The sequence below is a fragment of the Emydura macquarii genome, unplaced genomic scaffold (genome assembly GCF_026122565.2).
Source record: "Emydura macquarii macquarii isolate MOO-44397 ecotype Brisbane River unplaced genomic scaffold, CSIRO-AGI_Emac_v2 contig_1119, whole genome shotgun sequence".
Lineage (NCBI taxonomy): Eukaryota > Metazoa > Chordata > Testudines > Chelidae > Emydura > Emydura macquarii.
The window spans coordinates 19,583,464-19,604,087 of NW_027131256.1; the positions used below are offsets into that span (position 1 = coordinate 19,583,464).

General features: G+C 40.5%; 1 protein-coding gene across 1 annotated transcript in view; it reads left to right on the top strand.

Moving 5' to 3' along the window:
* The window catches only part of EPHA6 (EPH receptor A6), a 709,227-nt gene that overhangs the window by 603,085 nt on the left and 85,518 nt on the right, over nt 1–20,624 (top strand). Inside the window, exon 13 of the mRNA XM_067546257.1 lies at nt 4,089–4,298. Within this exon, the coding sequence (XP_067402358.1) occupies nt 4,089–4,298 (210 nt within the window). The remainder of the gene's footprint in view (nt 1–4,088; nt 4,299–20,624) is intronic.

Genomic DNA, 20,624 nt, shown 5'->3' on the forward strand with positions numbered 1-20,624 from the left:
ATCATATACTCGTGACAAATCTTTTGCTTTCCGGACAGTAGAACATTAACTCAGTGCTTAGGGCTCACTCAGATGTACAGGGTAGTGTAACCAGTGAGGATTGAGAATAGAGCTGAAGGATCTCAGAAGCAATACAGAACATTTTACAAAAACAGTTAGTTGGTGGTCAAAATGGAGAAGGCCTCAGAGGAAGCAGATTTTTATGCTTAGATGGTGTAGGGTTGAACTATAGCCTAATCTTAGGCTTTTGGATTTTTTGGTTAAGTAAAATAATTGTTTTCTCAGGCTGCATCCAGCGCACTCTGAAAACTTTTAAGGAACAAAACCTTGATAAGTAGGAAGCTCACTGAAAGCGGGATATTTTTGTTGAGTTAACTGATCCTCTCACCAGCCTACAATACTTCAAGCACTTTAAGATTCACTCTAATAGAGTGCTTGACTGGAATACTTCATTTACGTAAGATTTTGCAAGACAAATCTGTTGTTGAACATAAACAATATTTCCCAAAGCATTGGATAGGAAGCATAAATGCAGGATGAGGCAGACATTAGATATATCCTGAGCTGACGACAAAAGTTCATTTGGTAAAGCTATTAAAGCCTGTTTAAAAATTTCATGGAACAATGCAAATTCACAGTGATCTGAATTGTTGTCAGTGCTGATAAACAGCCTCAGCAGCCAGGTGGGAATTGTATCAAAAGCACATCGCGTATCTAAGCCCTGGGAGTTGGAACTAAGCCCTGGATAACACCCAGTGTATCATTCAGATGTTTGATAGAGAGTGTTTGATTTCTCTGTGGGGCACATAAATGAAACAAGACACGGGGGAAAGTTGCCAGAGGATTGTGTTGACTCCCAGGTGCACACAGAGATTTATGAATGCATGAGAGATGGGGTCAAATTCTTACCTTATGTAATTTCACTGACTCCGTTTAATTGTACAAAGGATGATTTGTCCCAGGGTCTCTATCCTGGTCAGCTTAAATCAGACAGACAAATATGATACGTGGGGAAAACAACAGTTCAAAGATAGCAGGGGAATAAAATTGGCATGGAAATCAATGCAAAATAAGTGATTAAGAAAAGATTTGGAAGAAGGAGATGTTTAGCTGACAGGAAGGAGGAGTGTTCCAAGTATGGGGGCAGCATGAAATGAGATGCAAAGCCAAATGTGAGAAAGGAAAAAGGGAGCATTTGTGGATTTGAAAGGAATATATGTAGTGAGAGGGAAAGAAGAATGACATTAGAAACAAAATGTAGACACGTGAAACTGTGAAAAGATTAGAAATTGGGGATTAGAAGCTTGAACTTGATGCAATACAACAGGAAGCTAATAAAGGGATTCAAGGATGGAGAGATGTAGTTGGAATGTCAGAAGAGCAAGATGAGCTTTAGCATTGGCATGCTAGTTATACTAGAATGTGGAGAGTAGAAAGGTTATATTTTAAGAAAAGTCTTTATCTTGGCACAGTCCAGATATTTAGGAGTAGGGCGTAGAGGAAACTATGACTATTTGTGATTTTAGGTGAAATGAGGTGTTGCAGATGAGTGTAAAATTTTGAACCTGGATTCCCAGGGAGATGATGGAGGTAGAACAGTCAGCAATGATTAAAAAAAAGGGTGGGGGTCTAACGATTTTGGAAGAAAAGTTCAGTTCTAGACACTGCATAGACATAAATTCTAGACATAAATTTATGCAACTAAAAGGAGCAAATTACCCTCAGTGGCCACATGAACTCCCTGCACCTGCCCAACAGGGGATGTTTGAGTGTGTTGGAATGGAGAGGTGGGGTGAGATTAACCTGCATCTGTTCTGTGGGGAGAGAACTGGTATATTTGAATTCCTGACACTGATCCTTGGCCAGGCCTAAATGACTCCAGCCTTCGAGTGTCAGTAGTTATAAAAGCTGTAAAACTATAAGAATGTTTGTTGTAAGAATCCACAGGACTAGAATCCAGGTCTGGGGAGCCGGGGCAGCTGACGTTCCCACATTGCCACTGAGAGGCCATGCAGAGCTATATCCAAGGACCACTGTGGAGATTAGACACTGCAGAAAGTACCACCCAAAGGGTCCAGAGTGACACCATCCTATGGGCTTCTGATTGTCCAATGGTCACTATTTAATCATTAAGGATGCTCCAGGAACTTGTCTGGGCAGTTACGCAGACTTCTGTGACTCCAGACCTCATGTCACTTGCTGATTTCCAGTCTCTGACCTCATCCTGATGCTGATCCTGACCCTTGCCTACTGACTCCAGCCTCGTAGCTATCTCTGACACTGGCCTGACTCTGACCTAGACTCTTGCCTGTTAATCCTGGCTCTAAGATTATTCTGATCCCTGCTCACTGACTATTGCCTTGGGACTGTCCTTGACCTGGTGACACCAGCCCAGCTGTGACTGTTATGTCAGACCACCTATGCCCTCGACCCTTACACCTGTGTGGCTGCAACAGGGGAAGGACAGGATAGGACTGGGTTCTTTAATTATTTGGAGGGAAAGGATTTGGAGTCAATGAGAGATTCCTTTTCATCTCTGTGCTCCTAATTGCCAAGTGGAGTTTTCTGGTGCAATAGCCCCATCATTGAGCTTTCATCTGGGAGATTCCCCTTTATGCAATATGGCCCCTCTAAGAAGGAACCTGCTTCCCACTTGTGGAGTGTCAGGGTACCCCTGCTGCATCCTTCCCAATGCCCTGACTGCTAACTGTGGACCAGCCCGACTGCAGATGGCAGTTGGGCAGGGCAGAGGGGGAATCAGGTGGCTGTATAGGTGCAACATGACCCTGTGAGGAATCAGCATTGATTTCTGTGATAGCAGAGCTACAGGCACGGAGGCTGCACAGTGTTGAAGCAGCTGGGATGGTTACAGGATATCCAGGAGAAAAGGTAATTATGAAACTTATTGGTTCTCTCAGTTAATGTTTATCACATGCCAGTCATTTTGCTCCCAAAGAGCATTATAAAGTTGTAGACATTAAAGAGCAAAACTAGTACAGACGACTGGCTTAAATGGAGGGTCAGTAAACCTCTGCTTTGTTTGGAGACTCATAGCTGAAAGCTTTAAAACTCTGATTATGTGTCCACCCTGTGCGGCTTTTGTGACCTAAAAGGACACATCTTGGAGTTTCAGTGCTTATGAGGGATGATTACAGAGGGATGTCAAGAGTTAGACTCCAAAGCATTTTCAATAGCTCCAAAATAAAGATGGGAAATAACACATGCATCTTCACTACAGTACTAGTAGGGAGAGTGACAAACTGTGAATACACTCAACTTGTATAAAATCAACTGTATTGACTTATACAGTGTTCCTAATCATTTAGCACTGGAGGCGGAAGGAATATAGTACTGTTTTTAAAAAAACTAAGTGATTTGCACCAATAGCTATTAGGGTATCTTATACAATAGTTAAGAGGCCAGTAGAAAGAGTTGTAGTTTTATTACTTGTTCTCAGCAAAAGAAAAATAACAGTACCTACTCTGCTGAAATTATTGGTTAATATTGTATGTGCTCCAAGCCTTCATACTGCATTTAGCTATTTTTGACAATACAAAGGGATAAAGCATGCAAAGCAAAAGTGCGTGGAGTAATAGCAGATATACAGTATATCATTTCCATTGGGTTCAGGGGGCAGACTGGTGGGGGAGTGGAAGGAGGGACTTTGTTATATATATTTTCATTTATATTACAAACATTGATTTTAGGTTTTTGGGAGTTTGGAGGGAAGGGGCACTGGGACTGAAGGTTGGGAAGACAAGGGAACTGTTGGATTAGATGGAGGATTTGATGGAGGGGAGGGAGGTAAAAAGGGGAAAGGAAGGTGATCCATGTAATGAAAGAGAGAGGTTGGAGAGCTGAAGGGCTGCAGTGATAGGAGAGGGGCAGGGAAAAGGAGGACCAACCAACAAAGGGAATACAAGCAAATGAGAAAGTCGATTTGCACTGGGAGTTTTGCTGGATTGGGAGTGCAGAATTGGAGCCTAAATCTATAATCAGTTTTTAAATGCAAACTATGTAAATAGCGCTAAATCCTTCAAAACTAGAAATGCACCTTGAACTTCCACTTTGCACTATCTTATTTGCAGAAGCATGATGGACACTTCACAGTCATCCAGCTGGTTGGCATGCTTCGTGGAATCGCATCTGGCATGAAGTATCTCTCAGATATGGGCTATGTACATCGTGATCTGGCAGCCCGTAACATCTTAGTCAACAGTAACCTCATGTGTAAAGTCTCTGATTTTGGTCTGTCACGAGTGTTAGAAGATGACCCTGAAGCTGCGTACACAACAAGTGTGAGTGTCTCTCATCTAATTTGAACAGTTTATTAACTCATGTCAACTGCATTTGTTTTACTCCTGTTTCAACTTCATTTGTGCCTCAGATACAGTAGTTTGGATTGACTGTTTTGTTTTGTTATTAGTGTGTTTGGTTTGGGTAACAGGGCTATTTTTAAAAATATAATCTTCAATGAAGGTTTTTAAGTAATGTCTAAGCCAGGCAGTTTTTTTTATTAACCAACTCTAAGGCTTTTTCCTCCTCTTGCTTTCCATTCCCTTTTTCCCATTGTAGCAGGGCGGTCTGTCCAGTCAGAAAGCCTACTGGTTAGGGCCTGCTGCTCTAGGCTCTCTTTCAGTTCAGTGTGTCAGGGATCCTCTGAATAGAGTTCAGCTGGGCTAGTATTCTAGTCAGTAGCGCTCTAGTCCTGCCTGTCCCAGGGCTAGGCATTGGGAAATCTGGGGTTGGTAGGGTAACCTGGGCCCTCCCACTCCATTAGGTCCCAGCCTAGGGCCCTGAAACTGTGACAGCAAGGCCTGGCCTACATTTGGCCCAACTCCTGTTCATCTTCCCCTGCCACTTCCTACCTCACCCAATGCCTGAGTTTGGGGCATGGCTGCTGTTTGATTATAGTCCTTGTTTTTTAACTTTCTGGTATGTACTTTCTGGTAGCAGTATGTTGATTTATTCAGTCCCCTAAAAACCCTTTATAAGCTTGCTAGTTTATCACTTTTATTCTTAGGTTATTCCCTCAGTATCAAATTGATAAAAATGCTGCCTTTTTTAGCATAAGAATTTTAATTTCTTGTGGTCTTCTTAAAATTAGAGACATGGGATAACTTGCACTATGCTGTTAATATATGGATCCATCTACTCAGACATGAATCACAGTTTAGCTTTTTTAAAATATTTTTATCTGCTGTTAACTCTGCTTTGTTCATTGGAAAGTTGGCCAGCATCTTCTTAATGGCATTTCCACATATTTCTGTGATGAAGGCATGCCATGTTGAGGAAAAGTAAGTTGATCTTGTACATTTTTGGATAGATATTGGCATCCAAGCTCACAGGGACTCTGGAGCCTGGAACTTCCATTCCTTCAGTGGGAGTTCAATGAGTGGAAGAGCTGAAGGATCAAGCCCCCTCCTCCCATTTATACTTCAGATATTTCATTGTGTTGCTCAAGTTTACCTTCTAAAATGAAACTGACCTCGTTTTCAAGGTTTAAGCCTCATCGCATTATTACTGAAGTTATGTTATGAAAGTGAACTGGTTTTGGCTATAATAGAGGATACTTTTTTCCTCAAGTGAAAAATTCTTGAACCTGGAGAACGCGGTTCAAACTTGACTTACAATAGATAAAATAAACAGGATGTGCAATATGAGGAGAATAAGAGATTGAGTATGTTGGTGTGTTGATAGAAGTTCCATGCTGAGTGACAGTCTTTTCAGTACAATAAAATCTTTAGCTCCCTTTTTGTTATGATTACTAACATGAAGAATCTTAACTAAATAGATGATCATTTCAAATAATGTTAATCTGCACCATAGAAACTAAAATGATTACACAGATACATAGCATACTCTAATTAATAGAGTATCTTTCCAGAATGCCCATAGACTTATGGGTTCCCATTATAAGGATCAGTGACAGAATGCCTGTTCAACCTTTTCCTCAAACTGCTTTCAGTTTAAGAAGTGGTTTGTGATCGCAGCACGGAACTGATATAATGTAAAGCTATTGTAATGACGATTCTGTTCGTCCTGCTGCGTTCACCACAGCTACCTTAATAGGACTAGGGTTTTACAACACAGGTTTGTTTGTTAGTTAGTTAGTTAGTTTGTTTGTTTGTTTGTTTAAATCAAAGAATGATTAATTTGTATCATGGCTTGCCAGGGCTGAGCCCTTGCACCTCTAGGCTTAGCAGGTCAGAGCCCCAGCACCTCTGGGCTTGCCATGTCAGATATTAAAGTAAAAAAATTGCTTGAGTCCCGGCATCTCTTTCATTACAAATTAAGCACTGGTTATTTGAAGTTCTACACACTGACAGTCTTTCAAAATGTTGCTGGCATTTACTGAAAGCTTTTTGGCAAATTGGAAAAAATAAAAGAAAGTCAGATATATCCAGTCTCAAAGTTCTTGTAATACACCACTTCCAGCATTAATACTCTATACACAAAAAGACTCATAAAATACTTTTCAATTTATTCCATGGTAAATGTGCCTCCTTTGTTTATGTCTTAAACCCTCCCATTGAATGTAATGATGGCTGGAGGAACAAATGCAGGATCATTTAATGCTTTTTACTCTTAAGACAAGTTACAGTCAGTTAAAACCACTGGGAAATGGTAGACTATTTTACCAAAAATAGAAACTTTGCCCTATTCAGTGTAGAAAAATCATAGAACCTTAAGAAGTTTTCAACTGCTTTATCTATTCTATAGGTTTTTAACAGATATAACAATTGAATAATTGTTTAATATATGTCATAGAGCTTTGATTTTATTATGTGCCTGCCTTTTGGGTTGTAGTATTGTAGTTTTGCAATAATGAGGGAAATCATTGTAAAATCATAACATGCAGACTATAGCACACATGTAAAATGTTCTTATGTCTGTTTAATCAGTCATTCACACTGGATCGAGAGTTGAACAATAATACCTTTTACCCACAAAGGCAGCTATCCCCTACTTAACAGTGGTAAAGCACAGCACAATACACAAAGCCTTATACTTGAAAACTCGCCACAAACAGCGTTATAAATGGACTTGACATGCTTTCTGCATCAGTCCTTCCTGCATTTGAGCTCTTTTTTGAGACTAGAACTGCAGAGAAAACTGCATTTCAGCATTCATTAATTGAGAATGCCTGAAAAGTGGCTCTGTGAATCTCTAAAAATAAAAGTTGGTTTCACAAAACTAGTTTGGGTTCATGAACCATTTTACCTCTAATTTAAAGACATGGGGTTTCCTGCTTCTCCTCCTCCCACTGCCCCATCCATCATGCCCCAGAGACAATTCAGTTCACAGGATTTCCAGCCAATGGGAAGCCTGTGACATGTATTACAGAAAAACAGTTAGGTTGTCATATGCAGGGGGGCTTATATACACAATACATAATTGGCTAATTCCAGCTCCTGTAGAATAGGTCCAACTTCACTGATCTCCATTTGTAACCAGTTGTAATGCTGGCTGAATTTGGGCCACATGTTTATTTCTTCATTCCTCCTTTTTCCTCCAAGGTTTTGTCAGTTCCGGTGTCTCACCAAGTGAATCTCCAGAAACTTCAGGTTAGCAAATGTAACTAGAATTCTATTGTGAAACTTTCTTCTTTAGACTTTCTAATTTATTTGGGGAAGGGGGAATTTCCTTGCCCTTTTTTGCTTTTTTTGGTAATTGGATCATTGGTTGGTTGGTTTTAATACTTAAAGTCATGGCTGTATCCTAAAAGGGCAGAAAGTTTAATAGTTCAGTTTGGGGCACAAGTTCAGCATACAGAAATGAAGCGTATTTATATCCTAAGAGTCAAATCAGAACCTAATCTCCATGATCCCTATTGTCCTTCTTCCTAGGAAACATAAGGTGTAAGAGCCTACATTCATTACTGGGAATAATGGTTTCAGCCATAGATTGATACTAAAAAAAGTGGCAATATGCCACTAGAATATGTGACTATAGCTCAGGAAGCCTTGTGCTCCCTCTCTATAGCCAATACAGTTGAACTGTGGCATTCATCTGCCACATTACCTTCACGATGCATGCTCCTCAGCTACACAAGCTGGTATCAGTTTCCTAAAGGCACTGGACTCCAGATGAAGCAGAGAATGGCACCAGCTTCCTGGAGCTTTGAGTAGTGAGGCTGGCCCTGAGAGCCTTTCAGTGAGTCTTCTGGAAATAATACATTTTTGTCTGGTCAGACAACTTAACCATGATGTCATACGTAAATCAGTAAGAGCCAAAATAAGACTATTCTACACCAAGTGCTTATACAGCTATTCCACTTGGCAGTTATCTCTATCAAATCCATCTGGACACTGCAAATAATAAAGGTGACGTGTACAAAATATAATGAGTTAATTAGGACTCTTGAAGTTATCCATTCTTAAGCAGGCCTTAAAGTTAACTCAAGGGAACAAGATCCCAAAGTAGACCCTGTCCCATCTGTGTCCAAACATATTCTTACAGAATGAATTTTCTCTGATCCCCCTTTCTGCCTTGGGTAATGAAGAAGATAAAACCAGAACACAGTCACCTTATAGCACCTTACTGGCCAAGACACAATTGGTTTTTTGACCTAGTTAAGATGTCAGGAGGAAACTAATTTCTCCCAAATGGCCAGGACGTCATTCACTGAGGAGTTCCTGGCTTGCAAAAACTTGACAAACCTGAGCTTAGCAGTGTGGTTCTTGAGAAGAAAATTATGAGCCCATTATGGTACTAACCACAAATCATAAATATTCTCCTGTGAGCCAGGAAAATATCCATTAACAGAATATATTGACACCTGGAGTAACATTTAGGCATGATGCTAACAGAAACAAAGAGATGAAAATTTCTTCCAGTTTCAAAAAATATGGAACTTCCTTAGGCTAGTTTATTCATAGCCTCAAGATCAAAACACTGAGAGCATATAATTCAGCTCTCGACAAATTTGTGGGAAAACTCATGGATAGCTTCTCTACTCCAGTCCATATGTGATTAGCCCTGTCAAAGGAGCATAAAATCTATTCAACTCTATGCAATCTTTTTCCCACATGCAGGGTAAACCTTGCACTTCAGGTACTTATATTCAGATTTTGTGCTCCTAAGATTTGTGTTGTTTTATTTCCCCTCCATAAAGATTGCCTTTTTAACATACCTACAGGGTATGCAGTAATCTACAGAAGAGTCTTGCTGAATATTCCATAATGCTATTGTTCTGTGCACCTCTCTTTTATCTATCTCCAAGTACAGCACACTTTTCTGTGTTCATAGGAAATAGTTATTCCCCCATTTTTACCCTAATCGTTGTGCCAAAAATAAAAAAGTGGTACAAGTTAGATATTTGCCTAGCAATCTGAGTCTTCCTAAAAAGAACCAAGCCAATCTGAAGTCATAAAACCCTTTTTTGCAGCCTCTCATCCATGGCGCAGGCGACAATGGTGACAAATTCTTGGCATATTGAGAAGATACTGTACAAGAGCAGAATTCAGATAAAAGAAAATGAAGTTGTCATGTACTATGGCTAGAACAGGCTGCATACACTAGAAGTATTCAAAGCGGCAGCTTGGTTAAACATACACTTTTACTATGTATTATAAACTGGACTTGTGCTTCTCAGCAGACACAGCCTTTAGCTAAAGAGTATTGCAATCCATTGGGAATCCTAGTTTGCTGTCCTTTTGTTGTCCAATATATATTTTTATTTTCACTCACTAATCGGTGTTCTGGATTCTCACTGCTATCACATACTTCTGGTATGGCTTAGCAGACATCTCTTTAAAAGGGAAAGTAAAGATTTTGGCTTACTTCTGGGTTTCATTTCTCCTAAAACATACATCTGACAATCCATCCCACCCTTGTCTTAGTCTTCCTAACATGTCTTTTTCTGAAAGAGGATACCTCTTGGATTGCACTCATCACATTTAAAACATTTTTTCCAGATTTTGCTATTTTTTTGTTGTTTGGCACATACTACCAATTTTTTTCTAGTGTCAGGAGTTATTCTTATCAATACTTTTGGTAACTCTGTGGAAAATCACTCCAGAGGTTCTCCATGGAGAGGTACTTATGACATGGGACACCATAGAATCTGCCAGTTTATTGCCTCTCTCCTATGTGCACAAAGACCCAGCCCTCAGGCAAAAGCTGGCCGGCATTTGGAAAGAGATTAAATGGACGGGCAAACCAATGTTTTTGCTTTCTCTGGTGTTAATGACTATATCAGGCCTGTTGGGTCATTACTGATCCACAAACTATTGCCAAGAAAAGTGTCCACCTCTTTTGGCTGTTGGGATATAGGACAGTAGGCCCTCTGACAAATCTGATATGTGAAAACTGGCAGCTGCAGTAGAAGGAAAGCTGATGCATCTAATGGCTGAAGTTAAAGCAGCTGTTATGGAAAAGTATAGACTTCCCTAGTTCTAAAGTTTAATCTGAAGAAGCTTTATTAGAGTCTCTATCCATGGCTTTTAGTAGAGTGATACAAAATACTAGTTTTGTTTTTTGTTTTGCTTTGGTTTTTGCATGTCTGCTAGTGGAGTAGAAACTGGAGTTCAGTAACTGGAAAAAATGACAGATGAAGTAGCGATAGGAAAAGTCTGGAGAAGAAATTACTAAGAAACTTGCTACTCTCCAAGCACAAACTGAAACACTAGTTAAGAGACAATATACAACTGAGAGAGATTGAGCAGCTGGAGAATGCCCACAGGTACTGTAATTTAGGGTTAGTAAATTTCCCAAAGGCTTTAGGCTGTGAGAATACTGTAAGAGCTCTTGAATAGTTTAAACAGTACAGGAAAAGACAAAAATCTCAGAAGATGGCTTTCTGACTTTTGTGAAGCCTTTTTACCTTCAACCTACTCACATAACTGAGGGTAAATGTGTTTTTTATATTAGGGTTAGTGGGTGGGGGGAATAAGAAATTAGACTCTACTTGATGTCAGGGAAGGCAAGACCTACAGCAAGATACGATTTGGGAACAGAAAGTGGGAACTGAGACCAAGTAACACCTCATCTGCAATATTTGTGTCTCTGATTGATCAGGAATGAATAAGACAACTTCTGAGATAACTGAATAGTATGCTTTTTTCCAGGGAGACAAAATTTTAGCTTTTACTAGAGGTTGCCAAGACAACACTAGATCATAAAAAAAAGACATTTCTAGCATATAAATAGGAACTTTAGTCAATACAGAGGGAGTTTAGGCTCTGTGCCCCTGTTTTCAGATAGCCCTACGTTGTATCACATGGAACCATTTTCTTTAAAATACAGTAAAAGTTTATCTGCAATTATGAAGGAATTATAAGACCCAGAGAGAAACATATACGTGTAGGAAATGTGTATATGTAGTGGGAATAGAATTTGTAGTACCAGTGCATTGAGGACTATATTGGTGATTCTATTAACTGTGAAGCCTTAATAGATCTGCCTTAAATCTGATTTAGTGAGATAAAAAGCTGCTGCAAACTGAATTACATGGTATATAAAGAAATGCATTCAAGATTACTCCTGCCTATTTGTTATGTTGCTGAATTCAGTCCTTAATATATTTTGGTCTTTTTCCAATTTTATAGAGGAATATAATATTTACTTTGTCCTCATGTATAATTTGGTGGACTTTATGGGCCTGATCCTGCTCAAGTCAGACTCAAGTAGCCTGAGCAGAGGCAATTCAGAGTTATTAGATTTAGCCAAAGAACAAAGCAGATTGATGTCTGCAATCTATTTAAATAGTAACCCATGGTGAAACTAAAGTTAGATCAGAATGGGGCCCTAAATCTGTACACTGAAATTGGGTGAATTATGTTATTTTCATGTATCACACTATGTCTATTTTCTTGTTTTGGAACATGAATTATGTTCAGCATAATTAGGAAAAAAGACACATTCGCTTGTTAAAGTAGAAAAAAACAAAAAGTTACTTAGTTAATTCATGCTGACAAGTGATACTTACCTTACAAACTTTCTAAATGCTGGGACAAGCAGAATGGCTGGAAATTTTCTTTTAGAATCAGCTTAACAAGAGACTATAGAGTGAATCAGTTACTGGGAACTGTTCAGGCAAAGACAGAGGATGAATAGGTACCGCCAGGGTGTGTATTGACTAGTTTTTGTTTACCTTATCATTAACTACATGGAGTAGGGCACAGTTTCTCATCTAGTTAATTTTGCAGACACCATGAATAAAAAACATTCTGGTATCATCAATGTGAAAGGAAAGTACAGAAAATTACTAATTATGCTTTGTATTTGGAACTCAGTTCATGTCTGAAGATATGGAGTGTTTTGGAATCCCACTGAATACTGTTTTATCTTGGTTTTATAATTGATCTTGCTAGCAATCAGCTAAAAAATGAACTTCTGCCTGTGAGGCATCTCAGGGAAAAGTCTGCCTGAACTTGTATAGTCCAGCTAGTCTCTGTATTCCAGAGGCCCTATGTGTATCTTGAGGTTAATGAACCTCCACTTTCCTCATCTTCTCCTTGGCCAAGTGAGTACTATGCAGCAGTGCAACTCCTCACCCTCCCTAGAAAGAGGATATCCTCAGTCATCTAGAAGGAGGGAGTGCACGTATGCAGGTTATCCCCACCCCCCTTCCCACTTTTTAAGAAGGGATGGATTCCTTCCAGTTCATGGAGCAGCACTGCTGACTGGTAGCTCCAAACAGAACCGTCAGCTTTAAGTAGCAATAGGACTAGTGAGGAGGAGCAGAAATAGCATCCTGGGCTTCTCCTTCTCCCTCCTCCCCATTCCCTACAAATTCAGATTTACTTGAGTTAAATGCCACTATGAACATCCTGTTGCTGCCTCTGTCTTTCCAATGGCAGCTTCACAGCAGAGGATGAGGTGCAGGATGTTTGGAGTGTTGCTCCAAGGCAGTATTTCCCAAAGTGTAGGGACTGGACTAAGGGGGTGAGGGTCAGCAGACGGGCCTCAGTTTTCCTGCAGAGTCTGTAGTTGTTATGGTTATGAAGCAAAATGTGATCATAATGTAATTAATGCAACAATGTCTGCCTAAGGGCTTGTCTACCCAGGGCAGTAATGCGCACTCGAGGGGTGTGATTTCTAAAATGCACTAATGTGTTGTGTAGTAACTGGCCCATGTAGACCCTGCTGGTGCACACTAAAAGTTCCTTAGTGTGCATTAATATAGTGCTGTCCAACTACATTGATGCACTTTAGAAATCACACTTCTCTAGCATGCATTGCCATGCTGTGTAGGGAAGTCCTGCATCTGCAAAGAGCCTTAAACAGTAGCAGAGAAGTGTGAACTGCTCCATTCACATCAATAGGTGCTCACTCTGATGTCAGTGATAATTTAAAATGTCAGCAGTGTTAACGATTTCTCTTCTGAGACCCTGTATGAAAGGATAGGAGTTACTCGTATAGATCTTAATAATGGGTTTCCCGGTGTGTGTGTGTGTGTGTGTGTGTGTGTGTGTGGGGGGGGGGGGGGGGGGGCATGGAAGATGTAAAAAATAAGATACCGTAGGTCTTTTACAACATGCAGTGGGATTGGGGTGGCATTGGGGTGGTAGTGAAGTCCCATTTGCTTGAGTTTCCAGCCCAGCTGTCTCTGCAGTCTGCTGTTGGAAAATGGGTATAAAGCCCCTCCGTGCCACCTCCTTCACCAAGACACTGTCTTCTTGATTGGTCAGCCCAGTACAGAGGTAAGTTACATGAGAGTAGAGAGCCAATGCTCACTGGGTGTGAGCATAAATAACTTTGGACCCAAAAGAGAGATGTGATTGCAGAAACTGTTGGGGTCCTCTCTAGCTGTAACATTTAAAGGTGTTACTTTATCCAAAGTTGATTAAGTTACATCTTTCAAGGTAGCTAGAAAAAAATCTACTCACTGGAATGATGGTGGTTTTTTGTTTTGTCTTGTTTCATGATTTGCAACAGACCGTGTGTCATTTATCAAAATGTAAATATTGCAATAGATTCTTGCTCTTTGATTCCTTTTTGAGATTTTTCCCTGCTGAGCTTCTGAATTCATCTAAGGGGGGCAGGGGGAGAGGGGATTGTTTGTTTTTTCCTGCTTTTTTAGTTTATTCCCTGATAAAAAGGCAAAAAGATAACTAAATCCAGAAGCACAGCAGGAAGAGAACTCGGGGAAGATCTGTTATAATTGTATTCTTCCAAGGACAAGAATAAAAGTAGTGAGTGTGAATTACAATCTCCTTCCCCATATCCTTATAATTTGTTGTTCCTAGGTGTGTTCCCCTTTTCATGGTAGTTGTTTGTTGCTTAAACTATAAAGAGATAAGTAAATACTTCACAGTACCTTTGCACTAAGATTTGCATTTAGGGGCAACTTAATCCTGTGTTATTAAAGATCGAATTTAGTCTCCAGATTTAATACAATAATTCTTCAGATGCCATTAAATTCCTTTTTTTTAAATCAAATATATATCTTTTTCAAGGAAACCTTTTTTTCATGATGATTTTGGAAATTTAGCACCATTCTTTTTTTACATTTTACTCTTGAATTCTAAACAGTTATTCCCTTAATTTATCATAACTAATTAAGTCTCCACCAAGAAGAGTGGACTGAACTGTCACAATCAACAAACTACATAGTGTGTATGATGGCAAAGGGGCAGCTGCTTTTAGGAGAATCACAAGCTGTGCTTCTCTGCCAACTTGGATCTCAAATCATTTTCTCCCTGAGTCCTCCCAATTTCTCATGTGCAAATATTTTTATCAAAATACCTACATGTAGTGTTAAATTCTATAAACTATCTTATTGTTGCTGAAGTTGGATTTCAGGTTGTGTCTGAGTTCAATTGTGAGGAACTGGATATGTGCATTGTGGGTGATTTTATAACAGAATTGCAAACGAGTTTGCTATGGAGCTGGGCAATCAATATTAGATATTATGGTGTTTTGAGGTTAGAGTGAGGTGAAATTGGTCTGGGCATTAATGTGGTTGTACTGGTGACTTCCTTGATTTGTAGTAATTGTGCTTATGATTTTCTCATGTAATCTTTTCTGGAATCAGTGAGGTACATGCTAGCAGAATTTTTTCTATTCTGTTACTGTTTAAGATATTTTTGTTAAACTCCCATAGCTGCTATAACTAGGAAAGAAACTCAGTTGTACACAGCACTCAAATGTAGGGAGTAAGGATTAGGGACACATTACCTACTCTCAAGAAGATATGCATAGATTTGACTGCATATCTCATTTAAAACCATCACTGTTCCAGGTGACTGGAGAGTAGCAAATGAACCTGTATTTTGCAATAGCTCCAGGGATAATCTGGGAAATTATACACTCCTAAATCTTACATCTGTGTCTGGCAAATTGGTTGAAATAAAAATTAAAAGCAGACAACAAGACTGCTGGAAGGTCATGATATGAGCTGAGCTGAGCTGATGATATGGTCTAATCTTCACAGATTCTGCAAAGGAAAATAGCATGTTGCTAATTTCTTATAATTCTTTGAGCATGTCACTAAAGTAGTGGAGAAGGAACAACCTATTGCCATAAATTATTTAGACATCCAAAGGACAAGGTGCCACACAAGAGGCTACTAAGGAACTAGTATCAATTAGTCCTGGGATGAGAGGCAAAATAGTGTAATTGATCAAACACTGAGTAAGATAAGAAAACAAATAGCAGAATTAAATGGTCAATTTTCATCAAAGCAAAAGGTTAACAGCACAGTACCTCATGGTTCCTGACTAGGTCCTTTGTTGTTCAATTAATGATCTGGAAAGGGGGATTAAGTGGCAGAATTTGTAAATGACACAAAGTTAGTTCTGAGGTGATGGAGAGGAACTTCAGAGAGACCTAAATAAACTAGGTGAATGGCAAATGAAATTCAATGAAACAATTGCAAATGAAATTCAGTGTTGACAAATGCAAAGAAATGCACAGTGGAGGGAAAAATTGCAAACTCCTCAATATATCACACAAAGTTCTAAATTAACTGTATCAATCCAAGCAAGGGATTTGGGCATCACAGCAGACAACTCAATGAAGACCTCTACTGAATGTTCACCGTAGTCAAAAAAGCTAACACTATATTCAGATACATAAAGAATGGGATAGTGAGTAATATAGAGAATATTATAATGCCTTTATATAAATCAAAAATGATACTGCAGAACTAGAGAGGAGGTTCAGGGAAGAAGAATGAGAATAGTCATGGACCTAGAGAAACCCATATGAAGAGAGACTGAAAACCCTGGAATTATTTACTTAAAAAGAAGATGAATAAAAGGGGACATGAAAGAAGTATATAAAATAATGAATGGTCTAGAGAACCACTGGGAACTTCTATTTTCCCTGTCTCGTAACACACAAACAAGGGCACAATCAGTGAAATTAAAAGGTGGGAAATTCCAAACGATTAAAAGGTTGGAGATAGTTTTTGAACACAACAGTACAGTGGAGCTCATTGCCACAGACCATCTTTTAGGCCAGTGTTTCTCAACCTTTTAAGTAGCAAGTACCCCCTAACTTCTGAATTTTAATAAATACCCCAACACTCAATTTTCCATGGGATTTTACATCTAATGTGAGCCATGTGTTGGAAGAAGGGCTGAGTATATAAGGCTGTGATATGGCAGATGTCAGATCTAGTGTGGCTAGGGTTATCACCTTTACACCAGGGGTACACAACTCAAGTATGTACCTGGGCTAGAGGTGATGTCGGCCAAAGCTAGGAGGCTTTGAGCAGCATGCCAATGCTGGGGAATATAAAGCGTTGCACCAAATTTTTTGCCATAGATGATAACTGGTAAAATCTGGGGCTGTCACAGTTGTCAATTTCACTGTTCAGCTACAGCAGTGAAACTGACAAGTTTTCTGGGCACTGGGCTTTGAGCCAGGGAGGGGAGCTGCCACTTGGGCAAGTTGCAGGCGGCTGCCACCTGGCTGCCAGCCCAGGAGATGGGCAACTGCCACCCAAGCTGGGGCAGAGGAGGCTTCCGCGCCAGCTGGGACCCAGGGATGTGGGCAGGCGGTTTCTGCCCATCTTCAAGCTGGGGTGCTGGAAGCTGTCCCTTGGCTCAGAGCCAGGGCGCGGGTGGCTGCCACCCAACTGCGAGCCCAGCTCGAGAGATGCAGGAGGCTGCCACCAGGCTCCCACCTGGGAGCTGGGACTGGATGGGAAGTGGGCTGCCGCCCGGCTTCCACAAAACTAAGCAGCCATCAGCCGCCTTCTCTTCACTCTGATTTTCCCTGGGTACCCCCTGCCTGTCTCTCGCGTACCCCTACCACAGGTTGAGAAACTATGGTTTAGGCTAAAAACTTAACAAGATTCATAAAGGAACTGGACATTTATATGGATAAAGACTATAATTCAGAGATGCCATAATTAATAACAAATTTTGGAAGGGATATAAAATCTCATGCTTCAGCATTTAAGCCAATCTTTAACTATGTGGGTAGCTGATTATCCCTCAGCTGCTACTGCAGGTGTCTTCCACATTCCTCTGAAGCACCTGGCACTGCCAGAAGCAGAATCCTGAACTAGATGGACTTTTGGTCTGATCCACTATAATAATTCCTATGATTGAAACAGCAAGGGTAACTAACCATTGGAACATCTTACACCCAGGGCTATAGTGAATTCTGTGTCATTTGAAGTGCTTAAATCAAGATTCTTTTCTTTCTAAAAGATATCCTCTAGTTCAACGAGAAGCATTTGATGCAAAAATTACACAATGACATTCTGCGCTCTGTGCTATACAAGAGGTCAGACTAGATGATCATAAAATGACCCTTTCTGACCTTTAAATCCATGGCTTTCCAAAAGGAGCATGTTATTTAATTTTGCCACATGCATGTTAATGAAGGAGGTAACTAATGGTGAGGACAGGCATTACAATTCACGAAAACATAACATGGACTGCATTTCTTGTAAAAAGAAGAATCTAGGAGTAATTTTGATAAATGGGTTTGGCGCAGTGAAACCAGATCAACAAGGACAAGCATATAAATGTGCAGAAATTACTGGTGTTTTATGTTGTACTAGTGAGACTCAATATAGACTATTCAGTCTCAATTTTATTCTCCATATTATAGAGAAAACACAGCAGAAATCAAACACTGCAGCAGAGGACAAGTGGGCAACCAAAATTATTTAGGATTTGAGCAGTTGAAACAGTTAAAAAAAAATTAGTCAAGCTAACTTTTTATAGATAAAATAGCCCGTGCAGAGAATTTTCTGAGAATAAAGTTTCAGAAGAGAAAGAAGCAAGCATTGATAACAACAATCTGTTTAAATAGTAACTAGCCCAATAACAGGAAGCCATAGAATGAAACCAAGGAGAGAAATGGCCTATAAAACATGCAGTTTGAATTTTCACTGTCCTTGGTTATAATAAGAAACAAGAGATAATAAAAGTAAATGGCTGACAGCAGGCCAAGAGGGAGTCTGGAACTTTTTTAAAAGACGCAGATAAAATTAGATAGTGTCCTCAGCTAGATTTTGGAAGTTAGGATGCTAATATAGTTGAATTGATTTAGTTCAAATGCTGTCAGTTGACATTACAGTATACTCGTATGGTGATCCATCTCAAAGGAAATCTATTCTTCACTTATCTTCAAAGGCAAAAAACGGGGATTTTTCCCCACAGGTACACTGCTTAGTAGGTATAGCACAGTAGTCCTTTGCAGTTAATTTTGTATTTGATGAATATTTGATGCAGTCTAGAAGGCATTATTTTTAAATTCAGATACAGAACCACACTAAATAAGTTACCAATCCACAAAGGCTAACCAAAATTTTGTTGGGCCCAACTCTTCAATTCTCCTTTTTGGCCTTGTCTACACTGGGAAAGGACACAGTGGTAGACAGAATTTAGCATACAATGTAGACAAAACAGCAAGAGTCCTGTGGCACCTTAAAGACCAACACATTTATTTGGGCATAAGCTTTCGTGGGCAGAAACCTACTTTGTCAGATGTAGACAAAGATTATGTTTAACAGTGGGTCATGTGCTCATGGTTAATCCTAACCATGTATTTTGTTTTATATCTACCTTTTAAAATATGCCTTCTAGATTACAGTTAAATCAACTAATTTGAAATTATCAGTCATTCTGGAGGCAACTCCTCTGCCCCTCAGCTTCAGGAGGTAGTGATTTGTTTAACAGACTTGAAGTGTACCAGTTTCTCCTATGCATGGGCGGATGTGTGTATCCCTCAGAGGCACAGAGAAGTGGTGCTCTGTACTGCCTATACTGAGGAGGAAACGCTGTGGACCAAGTCCCAAAGGAGTAATTCCTTCTCCTATGTAATGGTGCTGTGTGTAGCTCAGTCACTTTATTACTATGTAATGACACATCAGGGAGTGAGAATATTGATGATGGGGAAAGCAAAAGGAGTACGGCTACAAGGGAGAACATAGGAATGGAATAAGGGGGGGAATGCTACATATTTCTCAGCTACATGGCTAGTTGAATAAGCTACATATCTCTCAACCTGCCATACTTTAAAATGTGGTCACCTATGACAGTATATTATACTCCAGGTATCTAATAGCCTGGTATACAGTTCTATTTCTCCTCTAAGTGGCTTTTATGAAAAATCTGACAAACTACAAAGTATCTTTCTCAGACAGTTTACCATGGGTGGCCAGTGCATCCCTGGCTGAGGAGGGGACGCGGCAGAGGGACAAGGGAGGGAGGAGAGGAGGGATGCACATGACAAGCGGCAGGAGGGAGAAGGGATGCGGGGAGCAGCGGCGAAGGGGGTGAACGGGGGAGTAGAGGAGGGACATGACGAGGAGTGGCCAGTGCAGAGGAGAGGAGGACCTGGCAAGCAGTGGCGGGGGAACAAGTGGGGGAATAGAGGAAGGATGTGGCAAGGAGACTGGAGAGGAGGAACCGAACAGGCAAGCAGTGGTGCGGCGGGAGAGCGAGCAGGGGAGTAGAGGAGGGACCCGCTGAGGGGGGGAGAGTAGGAAGGAGAGGAGGAACTGGCAAGCAGCAGCAATGAGGACATCTGGAGTCCAGACTCAGAGATTAGGGCCGCGGCCCTGGCGTGCTGGAGAGGAGCAGAGCAGCCACCCAGCCAGGCAGGCAGTGACAGGCGGAAACCAGAGGAGAATGCCTGCCTGCCTGTCTGCCTGCGCTGAGCTTTTACATGTGATGTGCCATGTCAGTTCTCGGGTGGCTGAGGAGGTGGTATCCACTACTCAGCTACCCAGGTTCATCAGCAATCTCCTTGGGGAATCCAAGGGACCCAGGAACCTTCCTCGGCCAGCCAGGAACCTGCATGGTGCATAGAAACTTCTGCCCTCCCAGCAGGGAGGGGAAGAGGCAGGGCCCCCATGGCCCAGGGCATCTGGGGGCACTGCGGCAGCGGCTGTGACAGGGAAGTCTTAGCCTTCCCTGGCCTTTGATACCTGCCGCCTATGCAATTTACAATTCCTAAGATGTCATTTAAATAAATAACTGTCTTTATTTTATATTCAGAAATACAATTTCCTGTTTCTCCTGGTGACTTGATCACCTGATGAAGTACTGTGAGACACATAGGCGGGCTCACCTTCCATTGAATAAAGTGAAAATGTTTAGTATATTTTAGCTTCATCATACGTGTTATAAACTGCCTAAAGCCATAATGATTATTCATTACATTTGTCAAAGTATTGTCTGTCTTTAGCACTAACAAGGATAGCATTG